The following is a 17,562-nucleotide window of genomic DNA, read 5'->3' as shown; positions in this document are numbered from 1 at the left end:
AAACACTAGATATCAATGCGAAAGATGATAAGGTTGATTGGGTGCCTTTTGCTTTTTTAAGAAGTGATGTTGGTGTGGTGGGGCGGTGATTGGTTGGTTGGGCAGTTACACCTGACCATCGCTTCTACCTAGAACGCCCATCAATAATCACTTTGCATGAGTCCATCTTCTTTTATTTTATAATTCCTTCTTAGAACATTGAACGGTCTGTTCATTGTAGTCACGTTGAACTCACTTCGCTCCACAACGATAAACATACACTCGCACAATGTCTCAATCACCAAAAGAGAGGATGCCAGAAGAAGACGACACAACAGAAGCGCCTCTCACCATGGCCGCGTCAGTCGTCTTGACCAACCTGCCGAAAGATGCTTCGAAAGCGCTGGAAGCTGCCGGGAGCCTCGCTGTACAGAAAGGTATATTGGATTGTTTTTCCATTCATCTATACTATGGAACGGGGATCCACCGGCGATATCACCCTCTTCACAACTCTCCTTCCCATCTCATTCCATCTCACCTACATCTCTCTTTTCTGGCCCTTGCCCCCAACTCCACGCAACTAACCGCCCCCCTCTTCTTACAGTGACAATCCGTCTCCAACCCATAGGCTCAGCCCCGCACCTAACTCAACGCATTTTCAAGCTTGGCACAAACTCGACGTTTGCAACGATAGTACGGTTCCTCCGGGGACGACTCCGCGTCAAGGAGCACGAGAGTGTGTTTTGCTACGTGGGGAGTGTGTTTAGTCCTGGTTTGGACGAGGGCGTGGGGAATCTTTGGAGTTGCTTTAGGCAGGGTGAGGAGCTGGTTGTGGGGTATGCTATTAGTCCGGCTTTTGGGTAAAGGACTAGGAGACAGACGGGGATGAGGGATGGATGTATGGTAGGGTCATGATGTTAATCCAGCATTTGGGGCAGAGTGGATTGTGAGTGGAGGGGGGAGCAAGTTAGCAGGTGGGTTGGTTGGGAATGGTGCGTTGGTGGTGCAAGAGTCGAATTAGATGGTTTGGGAACAGAGTCTTTGAGGATGTTTATCGCTCTATAGGACGTCGTCCAACAGTATACTAAAAAGGAACTGACAGGAAGCTACAAAGTCTTCCGTCCAACGAGTGAATAGAAAAAAAAGCGAGTTATCTATACCTTGACTATGCCCCAGGAAGACTCACAATCCCCCTTCACAACTCATATATGATAGATCTATCTGAATTACAATTATAATTATGCTCTCCCCTTGTACTTCATATCAACGCCGCGCTTCCTTTTCTCCCCATTCCTCACATTGTCCACCATCTCAACTCCAGGATTACATTACCAACCCAGCTCATCACCAAACGTTGGATAACCACAGACTGTTACAATCACCAAAAATGTGCGAATACCTGATAACTCACTATAAGATATGTGGCTGCAGCCATCGGGAGATGTATCAACGATGCCAATACTACTGCGAACAGGCGCATCGTCGTTGTCTTAACGCGAAAGCGATCATTTTCCGTAGATTATATTTCGATGATTGCTGTTTCGCACACGGAGGATGTTAAGAGATGGAGAATTGGCGATGCGGAAATGCAGAGAATGCAATGAGGAGTGATCATCAGAGACATGTATAATACCATCATTTGAGGTAGTAGAAAGAAAGAAAGATGAACAAGAACAATGATTCAGTTGAACCAAAAGCTCACACTAAAACTAGGTGTGAGACTACGTATATAATGCCACCAACCTACAGGAAGATAGAGACACTCACCCGGGGCTAAAATGCCTTCAATATACCTCGCATCCTTGAACCCAGGAAACTCTTCTTCGAATTCCCTTCGCCGTTCACTTGACAAGCCCTCAACCTCCCAGCAACTCACCTCCCCCAGAACTTCCATCCCCTCGTCCAAATCAACACGACTAGTATTGCTCATATCCACTCCGCCCCCCTCCATCCCTCTCGGATACAACCGCTCCGTCTCCTCCGGGGCATACAACCTCACGTACTTGTACCCCACGACCTGCGCAAGTATATTGTGGTACGGATCAGTATGTAGAGGCGACACAGTCCCCTTAGGTCCAAACCAAGCATTAAGCAATGGTTCTTCGAGCTTCGGGACAGGTTTAATGTGTGTGAGGTGCGGGGAAGGGGCGGGTGAGGAGTAGCAGTAGTCAGGTATGCTAATATCGGCGCGGAGAGATGGAATCTGGGCGAAGAGGTCGTGCTGAGCTAGGTAGCCTGTCGGTGGTGGTGTTGGCGTTTGGCTGCCATCAGCTCCGTCACGATCAGGGCTACCCACATTGTCCATGTGTGATGTAGCTGAGACAGCGTCTTTCGCGCCTTCGAGCATGTATGTCTCCATAAAGGCGCGGAAAGTGGTTATGCGCTGACCCCAGCCTTCGTCTGTGTAGCTCTTGCCCACTTCAACGGGTATGAGGCGTCTACCACCGAGTGTCTGCTCGAGCAAATATGCTGGGTTGTTCCACGGTCGCTCGTCGAGTGCGGGCCAGTGCTGTATCGCACCTTCGATAATAACAGGTGTATGCATAGCCGTGTCACCAACTCTCTTCTGGAAAGCCTCCAGACTGAGTTCTCTCGTTCGAGGTATCGCGTGTCGGATGGTGGGCGAGGGATTGGGTAGCACCGTCGGGAAGCTCCTTGGTATACAGGAGGTTTGACGCGAAAACGATAGCATTCTCCGTTTATTCGGGGGCTCGGAAGCGTCAGCGTCGATGTTGGAATTTCGTCCTGGAGGCGTTAGGACAGCTTTCAACGCTGCAAACCACAGCTCCACAAGCTCCTCTCTCTCAGGTGCGCCTGTCAATATAAGCGTCATATCCAGTGTTCGTACCACGTCGTCAACCCAGGCATTCTTCTCAGCGGCCGCATTGCTTCGCTCTTCATCGTATCTACCCTTTGCGAATTGGCCATGCTGGTCGTCTACCACCTTCACCACCTTCCATAGACTCGCATCTGCGTATAGCCTGCGCCAGCACGTCTTCACGTCCTTGTACGGCACATCGTGTAATTTCTGATAGGCGAGCTTCAATGCTAGGTCGGAATCAGAGGGAAGCAGCGCCAGCGCAGCGCGTCCGCATTCACGAATCGGGTCGGTTTTCTGCGTGTGGGTGAGTTCTTGACGGGTTAGCTGGATGATTTCGAGGAGCGTGGGCGCGTCATTGTTCATTTCTGACGTGCTACCAGATGATGGCGGGTGGGTAGGTTGTGCTACGGCTCGAAGGTTCAAGCTGTTGCTAATAGTGCGAGCTATGACCGTCGCGTCGCGCCCTGCAGCTTCCTTCCCGCGCGCCGTTGAGCAGCCAAGACACTGTTGAATAATATCCGAACGCTACCTGTTCCACAGGGGCTCCAAGCGTTGGATGCTGAACCACTTACTCGGTAATCAACGTTTTCGAGCGATTGCTTTTTAGCGTAAAAACCATGTTACATTCCTACGACATGTACCACGTACCCGGGTGCCAGGACCACAAGAGCCGAGAACGTCCATATTAAACTTCATTTATAGGTCGGCAATTTACCGCCGTAAACGACGCCACAGCGACGTCAAGCGTCGTTCGATATATTGTTATTGCTATAATACACATGCGTCTTGCTGCCCGACTATAGATCGTGATCTACTCTGCGACATCCAGCCTGAGATGTCTGATGGTTCCATGGGTATCGCGTTCGTAGCCCATCAATCGTAAATCCATCAACGCCCACCTACGTAGGTGGATATCGTGCGGGTACTGACTAAAGGAAAAGGAAAGCATTAGGCAAACTATGCGAATGCAAACGAGGCCGCGAAGGCCGGGGTATCACGCAGGGAAAATGTAAAGGAGGAACGGGTGTCGTCAACCAAGAAGGCCGCCGGCGTCCTGTAGGGACGGCACCTTGCGGCCTTGTTGGGGAGGATTGCGTCGTGTAGACGGGGGAGGCGGCGCGGAAGAGAGCAAGCCTCCAGGATCTTTTAGCGATGGTACATCATAGCTTTGTTGTGTCGAGCGCGTCGATGTGCGTCGTATAGGCGCGTATCGTGTCTGGCAAGAAGGGGGACCGGCTGAGGAGCCTGAATGTGGAGATGGAGTCGACAACGCTTCTTCTTGCTCGCGGTCTTCGGAGAGCAAGCCTCCGGGATCCTGCAACTGATTGGTGGGCCGGACTTGAGTCATCTCGTAGTCTTCAGACTGTTGGGAAAGTCGGGAGTTGCGTCGTGCTTGAGGCAGAAATGCGCGTGCGTTTGGCATGATCGTGTTTGAGGCTCTGGACCCTCTTCGTGGCTGTGACTGGGCTGCAAAGTCGTGCGCAATGACTGAGTCGGTGGGTGAGGGAGCTACGGCTGGATTCTCCAGTAGTCCACCAACGTCGAACCATGACACGCGCCTTGCACGAGGACTGGGCATCGGATCTCGTATGTCTTCGACTGTCATGCTTGGTCGACCGTTGTACGGAAGCATACCAGCTTCCTCATCGGGGAACTTCCAGTTGTTGTTTGTAAAAGGACCGGGTTGTCTGGACGATGATAGGAGGTCGAGGTCCGCCACGGGAGCCGGTCTCGGCAGGCTTGTCGACTTATCGAGCAGTTCAGGTTTTGTGCGGTATCCTAGTGACCTTGCAAGATCCTCATCACTGCTACCGGTCTGGTCTGTGAAGCGGCGTGTTGATCCTCTGCGTTCCATACTGTCTGTGGTAGATGGTGCTTTGAACTTTGGTTTCTTGACACCTCGGTCGCGAAGAAAGGAACCTAGGACGATGGCGTTGGAAACGATGGTGGCAGCCAGAATTTCTGAAGAAGCGAATACGGTGCGAAACTGCTGTAGACCTGATCTTTGCATCACCAGAGGCATTCGAGCGCCAGTGACAACGATTAGAACGATCGATAAGGAAAACAGCAAGACAAGTGAGATCTTCCGCTTTAATGGCATGCTCGAACGCACGATGATCGGGATCGGAAAGGCGATAAGGAAAACGTCGGTGACGATGTCGCAGATGCCCATGGTGAGTAGCTGCGCGTAGCCCTGTCGGCATTGCGGTCCTGGATCCGGGACAACTTGCCAGTAATGGGTAGTAGGATGGCACTCTGCGAGTGTGGCAATCAGAACCATGAGGAAAGTAACGACAAGAAAGATGCGTATGGCACGCAGTCCCCAATCGTATCCTCTCTTCCAGAAACGTTCTGTCAAGCGCTTCAGGAACTCTGAAACAGTGAACTTGGCCATCCAGATGCTAGCATGGGTTAGTCACACCCTAATTCAAGTTGATGACTGCACATACAATAATGCATAGAAAATCCTCGCTGCGAGGACCATCTGAGAGCCGATCTCGCGGTGGCGGATGATGGTAGGGTCTGTCAAATTCGTGACGTTGACATTGTTGGTGCCCCAGATCAGGACCACGTGAGCGAATCCCATTCGCGCAAACAGTGGGATGATGCTGAGTGCCATGACCTTGTCCTCGCGGAAGAGTCTTTCATTACGAATATAGCGGCCCGACAGTCGGACTCCTATGATGACAGCGGAAAATACAGTGCACCACCAAGAATACAGGAGAGTCGGATTGTTGGCCATGCGGGTTCGGCGCAGCGGGGGAGAGTCATTGTAGATATCGCGTGATATTATCATGCTGCTGTTGAGCAGTCCTCACAGACTCTCGCCTCCGTAGAGGGGGAGCTGTTTGGATGTCGCGTGCTCAGTGCCGATTTTGAGTGGCAGCGGTAGCGGTGACGAGTTGGGAATGGCGATAGGTGAGCGCTTTGACCATGTCGCTCTTTCTGGCTGACGTTGCTGGCGTACCGAGGATCTGGGAGTGTCAAGTGGGTATACTCGCAAGCTAGGCTTGTAGCCTCGACGCGAATTTGTCGACGGTGCGACGATGTGCGGTGAATGAAGATGAAGAGAGAGAGAGACAAGTCACCCGGCTGGGAGAGGTGTGATAAACGCAAGCCGCAGCGCGCGTGTGAGTGGGTCTTATCGCAACGGCAGACCTTGGCCAGGATTTCGGAGGTACGCCACATATTCGCTGGAGCCCGCCTCGATCGTCCATGGCGCGCGGACTGCCTGCTGCCATGCCCTGCCAACCCTAGCGTTCTTGGATCCAACTCCTGGTCCTCGCTGATAGGCGTTGCCTGACGACGCTGTGACATGCTCTGAGATGACCCAGGGTCAGAGTTGGGACAAGCATGATTCTGGCAGCCGCTGCTCGAGTCCAACGGCGAGCATCTTGACGGGAGGACCTGTTGCTGGCCGTCGGAGTCATCCCTGCAGCCACCTGCATAATTCCAATGGTGCTACGCTTCCGCTATGGCGCTTGTGGCCTTTGTCTATCTCTCGACAACGGCGATTGGGGCCTGTTGGCGAAGAGGCGGGAGGTCAAACACCCCTCAGACCCCTCTGCAGCGGCGCTGACCGCTCGGAGGCTCCTTGAAGCATTGGCAACTCACACCCAAGGCCAAGAAAAATCAGCTTCGGCACGCCGACGGAGATATTCACCAACTCTCGATGACACTGACTGCTGCTGGATTGGGACTCGAAATAGTCCCGGATCCCGGGGTTGAGGCCGCCAATATGGCGTCCAGCCTAACCAGTCGGTGCACAAGTGTGCGCATTATCGCACAATTCTTGCGAGTCTCGCCCGGCTATCAATACTGTATGAGATGCGCCATTTCGCAGAGCGCAAAGCAGGAGGCCGAGGGCGATGACCCCCACCTTTGTTGTCGCGTGGTAGAGTGCCCTGTGCGTCTGCGCCTGCCTCGTGAGACCCTGAACCCCCGCCTTCCGTTTCGCACCTGCCTTTGCGAAGCACTCCCTTCCGATGACAACAACAAACATTGTAACATCACATAGGGGTGCCATGTAAGATTAGAAAGCACAAATACCCACTCAATATATCAAGTACATGACCCTTGCCGAGAGATGACGTTGCAGCTTCGTGGACAGTCATCGCCGCTGCCGCGGAAGCGCAGCGGAGTGACCATCCATAATTTCCCCTCCACATTCCTTTGTCCATCAACACCTAGCCGACGATCCTGCTTCGCCTGGTAGCACAAATAGTTGGGGTCCTATATTTGGCGCCCAGGAACAGTATGGGCCTCTAAGTACTCGTGTACAGCATTTACATATGCCACGATGTAGACTTGACATCGCCGAGCCTCATCGTACTACAAACGATGCGCTCCCCGCCGAAAGCGCTCTCCAAGATCCTTCATGCGCTATACACGAAGAGACAAGCCACCCCTATATCCTAAAATTTTACTGACAGTCAACCGCTACATGCCTCCGAGATTCCTCCACGGCCAAATATTCACGTGCAGGTCGCAAAAGACCTTATCCGTGGCTCTGATCGAGAATAGAGCCGCAAGGCTTAGACTCGCGTGATCGGTCCTGATGGTTCCACATGTTCAGATGCACGATAATCAAAGCCACTTCGGCGAAGTTCCCAGTGTCAGCAGAATAATACGAATCACAAGGGGGATTTGCAATGTTCAAGAGCTACGAGCTATGTTAATTTCCCGACTTATTGCCAACCCCAGGGGAGCGAGGCGACAGATGGACATGGCGCAGAGCCTACATCATCGTTCAGCGCGTTGTTAGCTCGTCAACTACCAATGTGGGCTAAGTGGGGATACATGTTCCCTTGTGACGCTGAGGTGCATGCTGGATGATAAAATTGTCGACAATGTCTTCCGCAGGCTGCAATGCCAATGTCCGTATGCTGCAGGAGTAAACCACATCTTGGTCTATGCTAGAGACAATCCGACATTGGATGAAAGGGAGATCGACGCAGGGGGATCTGTCTGGGACCTGGCATGCAAAAGTGGATCAGCAAGATAGATATCATGCACAGGACAAAGAGATGCATCTAATATGTGTACATTTGGGCATGTGTACCGTGAGATTTTGTGAGACTGACTGTGACATTGGTCCTATGTTGCGTCATGAGGGGGGAATCAAGACCACCTGGCCGTCTTTCACATGTGAAACAGGCCGAACGCTTGGGCCTGCCACCTGAACAAGAATCGCATCCGCGGAAAGGACAAGTCGACACGCAGCAACTTGGTTTCAGGCATTGTGTGAATGATGCACATGTATGCCAATGACACGATTTGCTATGAAACCTGTATGTGCAGAAGTGCGTCGTGAGTGGCAGTGGAAAACAAATCATGGCCAGGCCATTGTGGAGTGGAGCCATGACGTTTTGGTGAATGTGCCCAACAAACTGCTGCGCACACGACAGTACCCGCACAAAACCATAGCAGCACCTTCTACCTCTCACACTCTCCCATACCCCAGCACCTTGTCACTATACTCCCACACTACTACTTGCCCTCATCTACCCGTGATCATACCCCTCCACGGCCAAGTCCTCAGCGATGTCAGGAGCTCCCCGAGTTGAGCTTAACAACACACAAACCGATTTCGACCTAGCCACGCCCAACGGCACTCCGGATCTCATAAACCAGATGGACGGCTCTCCTTCCCACGTAAACGGCAGCGCAAACAGTGATTTGCAGAACAGCGCAATCAAGGCAAAGAACGGAATTCTAGAGAGTGAGGTGAGTGGGACAGAACGCCCTCGACCCTTACCGAGACGCAAGCTAACGCCATATATCGCAGTTCTTATCTGCCGCCCGCACAACACTTGATTTCCTGAACTGACACCCACAAAGCAGCTTCAAACGCCATGAACGCCGCAAACAACCACCCCAGCGTGCAGAACGCCAAGCAGACCGTTATGAACGGTAAGGTATGTACACAGACTCGTCCCTACGTGTTCCGGACCGCAGCTAACAGCCTGCAGATATCTGAATGATGCGCACACGACCATTGCTAAACTTTGCAGGCCCCGTTGCACAGAATGTCAAGGCAGAGGGCGCAAAGACCCGCGACGAGTTTGCTGATCTGGCCAACTCCAAGACGATTCCCGAGCACAAGGCCGCGACTGGTCAGAACCTCACTCGTAGGGCTACACTGGTGTTCCATATCGACAACGTAGCTAACACATATACCAGACTACCACAGCATGTTCTACCGCCTGTTGAGCTGGAAGAACCCCCGCGCTACCGGCATCGCTTTTGGTGCAACCGTCGTCTTCATCTTCGCCGCACGATACCTGAATCTGATCCGCTACATCTTCAAGACCTCCTACATGGTACTTGGTCTTACCGCAGCTGCTGAAGTTGTCGGACAAGTGGCTATCGGACGTGGTCTTACTTCGCAGTTCAGGCCCCGCCAGTACTACACTATCCCCAAGGCTTCGCTTGAGCGCATGACGGACGACTTCGAGCAGCTCATCAACTTCTTTGTCATCGAGTCCCAGCGTATCATGTTCGCCGAGAACGTCTACGTCACCGTTGCTGTGAGTACGCCCTTGGGTTTAACAATGAGTACAGCTGCTGACTATCCCTTACAGGCTTTCTTCGCTTCCCTCATCTCCTACTTCCTCATCAAGTTTGTCCCGCTCTGGGGCTTGGCCTTGATCTCGACATTCATCACCTTCCTCGGTCCTCTTGTGTACATTCAGAACAAGGAGGTCATCGATGCCCAGTTGGAGAAGGGTCTCAACATTGCCAACCAGCAGGCTCAGCAGGTCAAGGGTCTTGCTAACCAGCACGCCGGAAACGCCATGAAGACTGTACAAGGCTACACCCAGCAGGCCACGGCCAAGGCCCAGGAGACCGTCAACCAGTACCGCGGGCGTTCCACTTCCCCAGAGGTCAAGAAGGAGGCTTTCCCCTCAGCTCCCACCCACGCACCCGTTGCCGAGGCTGAGTCTTCTTCCGACGAGTCCGAGACTGAGGGCGAGAAGATCGCAGCGGCCCATCCTGCCCTATAAGCTTGATCTTCCCAGATTATCTTACTCACCTCAACCTCGAATACGCTACGATCGATCTCTAACACGCACACACATCTTCATGATGCTCACGTATGACGACTTATGCTCATCCTGAAATTGGAAACAAGGCCAGCGTTGTGTATCATTCTTCCTTTAAAAGCCTTTTCTTGGTCGCGTCTCTAGTCTAGCGCCTTCTCCTGTTTTCCCCTCTACATTGTCCTGTCTGTCATGGGCGGGGTTCCGGTACTGTAATCATGGTAACATGGGAGTTGTTCTTTCTCGTCACGTAGTTGACGGTTGATATAATGAAACATTGTCTTCTTATTGTTGTCTACTTGAACGCGTGATGTCATGGATTAGACCACGGGTGATGATTAAGAGATGAGGCGTCCAACTTTGGCCCCAAATCTTCTGCAGGTTGCCTAAGAGTGTTGGGATACAGGTTCATCCATCATTGTGGCCGAACCGGTTTCAGGTATAGTTTTGTCGAGTGACACCAGAACATGCTCTCTGTAGACAATAGACTCTATTGTGAAGGAGCACGCCCACGTCTTCCCCCAAGAGCTTTCTGCATGTATCGGAATGTGAATTACTTGAACCACTCTCTGTCACATTCACACAAGGCGGGGCCAATTATAGATCAGCGGCTAAGTCGGCACATGGACCGTGCGCGACCAGGCAACCGTCTTGTTGCGTCAATGGGGCTGGACTTCGCCTCCTTGGCCGGTCGCAGTCCGTCTTGAACGCCGTGCCGCTGTGACAGCGCCAACCTGTCACTTCACCCTTTTACCTGTTGTTAACTCTTCTTGTCTTCTGTTTTATTCTTTTTACCCTTTTCTACCATTCGAAGCGACCGCGACCTTTCGATATACGATATATTTAAGACAGTTTAAGGAACAGGCTTTACAGAGGACATCGACAAGATGACGGTCCTCGTCGAGCTCGCTCGTCGCGCCGTGTCGCACCCGCAGACGTCTTCGTTCGTGAAGCGCGCCTTGGGACGTTCTGAACCAATGTCAAGGCCTGGAGACATGTCTATCAGCATCTGGCAGGTTGTTCCTATCTATGCCACCATCTTCATTGCCGCCATAGGCATCAGCCTCGTACGTCCTGGTCCCCATCTTCCTGCCTGATGTCCAGGACCATGTTGCTAATAAGATATGATTAGTTCTCCTACATGCTTAACCAAGTCGTCGTAACCCTCTGCATGGTCGAGTCCCCCGTAGCCGCTATTACCGTTACCCACGAAACCTCCAACGACAAAGAAGACTCCAACGAGAAGGAAACACTCCTCGAAGCCGGTCCGACAATCACCCTCGTGAACGCGAAGCCCATCACAGCGTCCATCCGCGCTACCGTCCGCCACCTTGTCGCACACGCCGGCCGCTGGTCCCGCTTCCGCGGCTTCAAGATTCATTGCTTCTACTCGTTCCTGTCTGGCCTGGCTACAACGTTCTTCTCGGGGGCCCTACAGGGCATGCCCGGTTCAGCTGTTGTTGGCGCTGCCATTAGCGCTGCCCTTCTCGCCAACGTACACGCCGCGTGGACACACAAGGTTGTCGCTATGCCCACCGACGGCCTCTTCTGGGGGCGTATTCCCTCCAAGGCCCACTGGAAGACTCTTGCCGTCCCCGCCGCGCTCAAGGCCGTTATGCCCTATGTCAGCATGTACCTCACAGCTGGCGTATTCATGCTGCTTAAGCTCAACAAGCTTGGATACGAGGGCCATTCCATCGAGACTTGTGCAGACAAGATCGGTCTCATCGCGAGGGTTCTTGCTGTCATTGTGTTTGCCATCACCTGCACACTTTTCCTCTGCCTCCCTGCCATGGTCACCTTGGTCCGTATCGAAGCTTCTCTGCTCCCCGAGGACCAGGACACCATCGTTCCCTTCGATCGCACCTTTGGCGGAAAGGTCGTTAGCAAGATCATGGGTGGAACTGGTGTCGTTGGTTTCCTTGATGCCTGGAGGAGCTTCAACTGGGAGGCCAGACGCCGCCTTATCAAGTTGTTCACCAAGAACTTCTTCATCACGATTGGCATGTTCGTTTTTGTGTTGCACGTTGTCGCAATTGAGGCGTTTGTCTTCATGGGGGAGGCTGCTGGTGAGATTTTAGCGCAAGCGCATAGGGAGATGGCCGTGTCTAACTAGTTGCGTAGTGCTTGCAATGGCTGGTATCCCTTACCTGATTATTACTGAACAATTGTGAAGGGTTGTCATCGCTTTTGGATAAGATTGATCTTGGGGTTGGGGGCTGGGTTTGGACTTGGATGAGATGGTGTCAGTGTCATGGAAGAGCATGGGATGATGCATTTATTAGCAGTATTACAACTTACTCATACTTTCCTTGAATATGTCATCTCATAGCACACACTATATCAATAAAAACTCATCTTTGCAGGCTAAACACTACTACCAAATCATGCACCTGTTGTCTGAATGATGCTTTCTAGAGGTTCATTAAACGTCCTACTTCTCACGCCTACCGCTCCTGTGTACGAGCCAACGGAATCCGCATCATTTAAGCGTGCTAACATAGTAGTAGTTTATTGATTTCATTCAGATACCATAATTGTGAATCGTGATGCCTTCACACATCCATCCATCCTACCCTATCCCATCTGTCTAAAAAAAAAAAAAACGCCACGCTATGCCATGCCATGCCAAACTAGTCACTCATAAGAAAAGAGAAAAAAAAGACGCCCCAATCGCCATAGCCAGCTTACCCATCATCTCCCTGCGCCACTGACAAGAAGACAACAAGAAGACGACAGAAAAGGAAACAAAAAAGTCTGGGAAAAGAATATGCAAGATAGAAGGGTATAATCGCCTGAACATGCTACTCCCCTTTTCGTCGTCGTTGTTTTCGTCAAGCTTGCTCTTGACCATAATTTTTCTTCTTTCTTCTCTCGTCTTCCGGGAGAAAGACCAAAGAGATAACTGCCAAGATGCAGTTCATGTACGCCAGAATGCGTAAATTTTCCTTTCTTTCTCCCTCTTTCTCTCTCTCGCTTCACTCATTCCTTGTCCATACCGAGCTTGTTTATCAGCAACAAGATACGTGTCGACGTCTTCCTGGGCGAATATCCCTCCGTGGAATCCGAGCGCTGCGAACAGTCTACGCTAGAACGACCTGCCATTTCTCTTTTTAGCACAAAAGCGTCATAGCAAGAAGAGACCTCCAATTCTCCTGGGAAGCGTGCGGGCGTGTGTGCATCAAACAATCGACGCACTCTTCTTATGTTGCTGCGTTTGTGTCTCGCAAACTTTAACCTTCTTCACCACTTCATCCTCGCCCTGAACAACCGCAACACCCACATTGATTCCCCTCGCCTTCTCATCCACGCTCTCCACTGTAGACTTGAAGATGGCTTCCTGTTCCACCAACTTTAGCCTCTCCTTCTCCGCCTCAATCTCTAGATTCGCTTTATCTTGTCCCGTAACCACACCCTTGAGAATAACTTCCAAGTCTGCTAATCTAACTGGCTTGATCAAGAAGAGGTTGATCCCGCTTGAATTAGCTTCTTGCTGGATATCCGTATCGGCCACACCGGTAAGTGCGATGATAGTGACTTTGGGTAGGTTATTTCGGATCTCATGAGCGCGAATCTGCCGTGTAGCTTCTAGACCGTCCATGACAGGCATGTTGATATCCATCAACACAACATCAATACGCGATTCTTCTGTTGCAGCTTCGCCGTCGTTGGCGACGGTAGCGGCTTTATACGATTCGAGCGCTTCGAGGCCGTCGGCGGCAAGGACGTGGTGGTGTCCGAGTTTGTCGACAAAAGTGCGCAGAAGGCGGAGGTTGATGGGATTGTCGTCTACGCAGAGACATCTCAACGCGCGCGTTGGTTTGAGGTATTTGGAAGCCTTGGGGGGAGTGGTGTTGTGGAGGGACCGGATTTCGGGGGCACTACTAATGCTCGTGAGTTGGGGTCGGGAGGATTCTACCACGTGGAGGTGGTCGGTGCGACGGGGTGCTGATGCTGGTCTTTCTTCTGTGAGGTTCAGTTCTGTTATGCGGGGAATGACGGAATCGATCTTGTGAGGCTGTAGCTGTGTTTCTGCTCGTTTTGCGTGGCGGTCGAGGCAGGAGGCAAGGGCTTTCGCCATCTTGTGTGGTCCGACGGGTTGACCTATGCATTCGAAGATTATGCCTGGCACCGTGATAGCCGTTGTTGATTGCGCAGCTGCCGCACCCTGACATATGACAATAACGGGGGTTGGAGACACTTTACCAGGATTCTGGCTGTACGTAGTTCGCAACCCTTTGGCACAGGTCTCGGTAGCAATTATCAGGTCTGGCTCAGACGCATTGTCGCCGTCTTCGCATCTTTCGATGCCGAACCACTCATCGCAAAGGCTGTCGAGTGCCTTCAACGATAGCTTCGAGGCGGTTTTGTTCTTCAGATCCCTAACACGGAACTCTTCCTCCTCGTGGAAGCCCTCAAATCGCACTTTCAAGCCTTTTGTGCGCTTCGTGATTTGCTGTAGTTGCAAATCCTTCTCTCCTTCTAGGCCGGTGGCGCAGACGTTTGGTGACATTCGTGTCTCCTTCAAAGGACATGTGACTGTGAATTTGGTGCCGCGCTCTTTTTCACTACGCACCTCCACCTCTCCTCCTAGCGATTCGACGATCTGTTTGACAATAGACAGACCCAGACCCGTGCCTTGACTCAAAGGATTCTCTTGTGCAAAAGAGTGGAAAAGCCTATTGTTGATGTAGTCCTCCGACATTCCAATGCCAGAATCAGTGACCGAAAACCGGAATTCGCACTCGTCGTCGTCCTCAGGTTTTCGCTTAACCTCAAGCTTGACCTTGATGTATCCGCCAGGCGTGTACTTTAAACTGTTTCCGAACAAGTTCATAATGACTCGCCGCCATGCCCCGGGCTGTGTGCGGAAGACGTAGTTGTCGCTGTGGTTGATGTCGAGAATGATGGATATCGGCGGTTTGTTCACTTTCGAAGTGGTTAACTCGTATGTCTGAGCAGATGTCTTCGCGTATGTATAGCCAGCGAAGACACTCTCGACCACGTCTTCTGTCAGTATGCTCATGTCGACGTCGTTGATCAATGTCATGATATCGTTGGTATGCGCTTGGCCCGGGCTGATCATGTGCTTCGCGCTCTGCGTACGTTTCTTCTGGCGTTTCGAAACTCCTCGTGTCAGATTGTTGATTTTGGCAAAGTCAAGCACCTATGAAATTAGTGGCAGTATCTGATGCAGATTATCCCAACTCACGTGATTGATGGTTTCCAGTAAAGTTTTTCCACATGTCTCGATGGTTGCTAAATGGGACACCTGCTGACCGTCGAGAGAGGAGTCTTTCAACAGATCAGTCATTCCCAGTATTCCATGAAGAGGAGAGCGCAGCTCATGGCTGATGGATGAGATGAAATCCGCCTTTGCAGCATCGGCTAGCTTTGTGTCCAGACGAGCAACCTCAGCCATGACGAAATTACTGAAGGCCGCCAGGTAACTGAGCTCCTGCTCTGTCGTAAAGATTCTCTTCGGTTCAGAGCTCCAGATGACAGCCGTCGCAAACCAGCGCTCGCGATGCGGATCCCACAAGGGATACAGTATCAAACTTCGAGCAGTCGGAAAAACTCTTCTCAGATAGGCTTCGTCGTCCAAGCTTCGAGTGGATTCAGTTTTGCGCGGTGTACTGAATGGAAAGCCATCGGCCGACTCGACTTCATCGATGCTGACGCCAGTTGATGGTGAGTTGACAGACGGCGATGCAGGGTCGTCATCGAGATGGAAGATCTGGCCATGTGGATAAAGTCGTAGGAGGTGCCTGAGAACGCTTTCTGAGATGCATTCACCAGTGTTGGGTAGTGGCTTGGTATCCCGATCGGTCCTGCAAAGAGCCGCCCCTAAGATATCGCAAGGCTTGTCCGGCTCTGGTAATTGATCTGGATCAAAGTCGTCGTCAACAAGACCTCCAAATGTACTGATTTTGGCATCGAAAAATGCCACTCCCTCGGCCTCGGTTGAATCCACAATCATGTTTGCTGCCCGTGTAAAATGGGCTCTCAGTTCCGGGGCTACCCTGTCCTTCTGATCAGTCTTGGTGAAGCCTTTCGTGGAGGTGGACGATGTGGTGGTGGTTATTTCTGGCCGCATGCTATCAGATGCCTCCACGTTCGCAATGCTCGGTGGCACACTACTTAGAGGCGGGGTATCGTTCGGGTTTTTCATACCCGGATCTACATGATCATATCCGTTGAGCACAACAGGTTGCTGCGCAGCATCGGACGTAGCTGCAGGCCGCTGCCGTTGCGGTAGAATTACATCTGGTAGACCAGACACTTGAGTGTCCACGTCCCAGGGATCTTGTGCCCAATTTTCCAACCCGCTCTTTCCCTCAGCAAATGAGCCCAGACTTTTGACCATGATCTTGGCCCTCCGGTGGTCTTCTGCTGCCCTAGTCCTCTCTAAATGCCGCATTACTGTCCCAGCCATGCTCTTCAAGAAAGCAAGCTGGTGCGGCGTCAGGCCATTTCGCGGATTCTCGTCCAGCACGCAGTATGTACCGATGCTGTGACCGCTTGGGCTGCGAATTGGAACTCCGGCATAGAAGCGCGAGTAAGGCGGGCCTTTGACGAAGGGAAAGTTGCAGAAGCGTTTGTCTTTGCTGAGGTCGTTGACAACAAGGTGAGGCAGGTCGCTCGGATCGTCGAGAGGCAGCGTGCTGTACTTGGGAGCGAGGTTTACGGTGTAGTTACAGAGACTCTGTTCCTTGGGGAAAATGGTGGTGCCAAAGGCTAATCGGTCGTCTTCGAACTCGGGCTCTCCGCTCTGCAGCGACAGGGTGCGCGTAGCCTCAGCGAGGAGGAAGCAGTCATTCCGGTCGAAGAAGGATATGAGACAGCGGCGAGCATTCAGGCGCAGAGCGCCCAATTGTGCAAAGGCAGTCAGGGCTTTATCATCCGAGGCACGTGGAGCAGCATAGTCGAGAGAGGGCGGCGGGGTACTCGGAGGCGTTTGCGACTTGGAGCCAGGCGACGGAGATGCCTGGCGGCTTCCAGGGCCATCTGTCTGTGGTAGATGGGAGCCCGGTCGGGGGTAGTACCTGTGCATGGTGTGAGTGTAGCTTTCAGTATGGCGCGTGGAGATACGTATATAGAAGTCCTGCTCCCTTTGTCTCGCTAAGTCTGCATGATCGATCCTGCGTCGCCTCCGGGCCTGAGAGCGGGCAATGGCATGGTCGTGTGAATCCGACATTTGCGCATGTAGATACCAGGACCCTTTTGCGGAGAAAGATAGACCATATGAACCCACCCAAGCACACGCCAGCCACTAATCGACGGCTGCAGGCCAGATCAACGGCCGGAGGTGTGTTGGGCAGACTCTAGACACGACAACCCAACCAACCACGACGGATCGCCAGACGCAGGGCAAGTGGCGAGCACTCTAGCCGATGTCCGAGCTAAATCAAATCACAACGCTGTCGTCGCAGTCAGGGCACAATCGGAAATCCCAGACGAGCCTTGCAGTCGCAGGGCCATGCAAGGAGATGGTGAGCTGGAGTCACACAAAATCGAGAGTGAGAAAAAAACCCGATCACAGTGCCTGGATGTACCACCGACAGACAACGGCGCCGATGGGACTGAAGGCCTACCCTAGCGAGACGCGCGACTAGCCCAAGCGATCTTGGCGCGTTTGGTTAGTGCGCAACCCCCACTACTACGAGCCTGCCCCGCCAAGCACGCAGCGAGCGCCTCAACTCTCTGTGATTCACCACC

The 17,562-nt window shown here is 52.3% G+C and overlaps 6 protein-coding genes across 6 annotated transcripts; 3 read left to right on the top strand and 3 right to left on the bottom strand.

The window, feature by feature from the left end:
• Positions 1-268: 268 nt before the first annotated feature.
• Positions 269-843, top strand: ATG12 (Ubiquitin-like protein; the record flags this gene model as incomplete). The annotated part of the gene is made up of 2 exons (XM_051734152.1): positions 269-416; positions 584-843. The coding sequence occupies 2 exons, from the start codon at positions 269-271 to the stop codon at positions 841-843; spliced, it is 408 nt and encodes a 135-aa protein (XP_051586092.1).
• An 817-nt stretch (positions 844-1,660) lies between these two features.
• Positions 1,661-3,163, bottom strand: J4E82_007910 (uncharacterized protein; the record flags this gene model as incomplete). Its single annotated transcript, XM_051734151.1, has 1 exon — positions 1,661-3,163. One exon carries the CDS (start codon positions 3,161-3,163, stop codon positions 1,661-1,663), a length of 1,503 nt encoding a protein of 500 aa, XP_051586091.1.
• Positions 3,164-3,830: 667 nt separating this feature from the next.
• J4E82_007909 (uncharacterized protein) lies at positions 3,831-5,387 on the bottom strand (the record flags this gene model as incomplete). Its single annotated transcript, XM_051734150.1, has 2 exons — positions 3,831-5,202; positions 5,251-5,387. 2 exons carry the CDS (start codon positions 5,385-5,387, stop codon positions 3,831-3,833), a joined length of 1,509 nt encoding a protein of 502 aa, XP_051586090.1.
• A 2,957-nt stretch (positions 5,388-8,344) lies between these two features.
• On the top strand, positions 8,345-9,807 carry J4E82_007908 (uncharacterized protein; the record flags this gene model as incomplete). Its single annotated transcript, XM_051734149.1, has 5 exons — positions 8,345-8,522; positions 8,642-8,713; positions 8,815-8,931; positions 8,984-9,330; positions 9,385-9,807. The coding sequence occupies 5 exons, from the start codon at positions 8,345-8,347 to the stop codon at positions 9,805-9,807; spliced, it is 1,137 nt and encodes a 378-aa protein (XP_051586089.1).
• A 923-nt stretch (positions 9,808-10,730) lies between these two features.
• Positions 10,731-11,959, top strand: J4E82_007907 (uncharacterized protein; the record flags this gene model as incomplete). The annotated part of the gene is made up of 2 exons (XM_051734148.1): positions 10,731-10,910; positions 10,976-11,959. 2 exons carry the CDS (start codon positions 10,731-10,733, stop codon positions 11,957-11,959), a joined length of 1,164 nt encoding a protein of 387 aa, XP_051586088.1.
• Positions 11,960-13,024: 1,065 nt separating this feature from the next.
• On the bottom strand, positions 13,025-16,897 carry J4E82_007906 (uncharacterized protein; the record flags this gene model as incomplete). Its single annotated transcript, XM_051734147.1, has 2 exons — positions 13,025-15,010; positions 15,056-16,897. 2 exons carry the CDS (start codon positions 16,895-16,897, stop codon positions 13,025-13,027), a joined length of 3,828 nt encoding a protein of 1,275 aa, XP_051586087.1.
• Positions 16,898-17,562: the final 665 nt, after the last annotated feature.

The sequence above is a fragment of the Alternaria postmessia genome (assembly GCF_024291825.1).
Source record: "Alternaria postmessia strain BMP 2775 chromosome Unknown scaffold_58, whole genome shotgun sequence".
Lineage (NCBI taxonomy): Eukaryota > Fungi > Ascomycota > Dothideomycetes > Pleosporales > Pleosporaceae > Alternaria > Alternaria postmessia.
The sequence above is the reverse complement of the archived record's forward strand: the minus strand, read 5'-3'. Positions and strand labels throughout refer to the sequence as shown.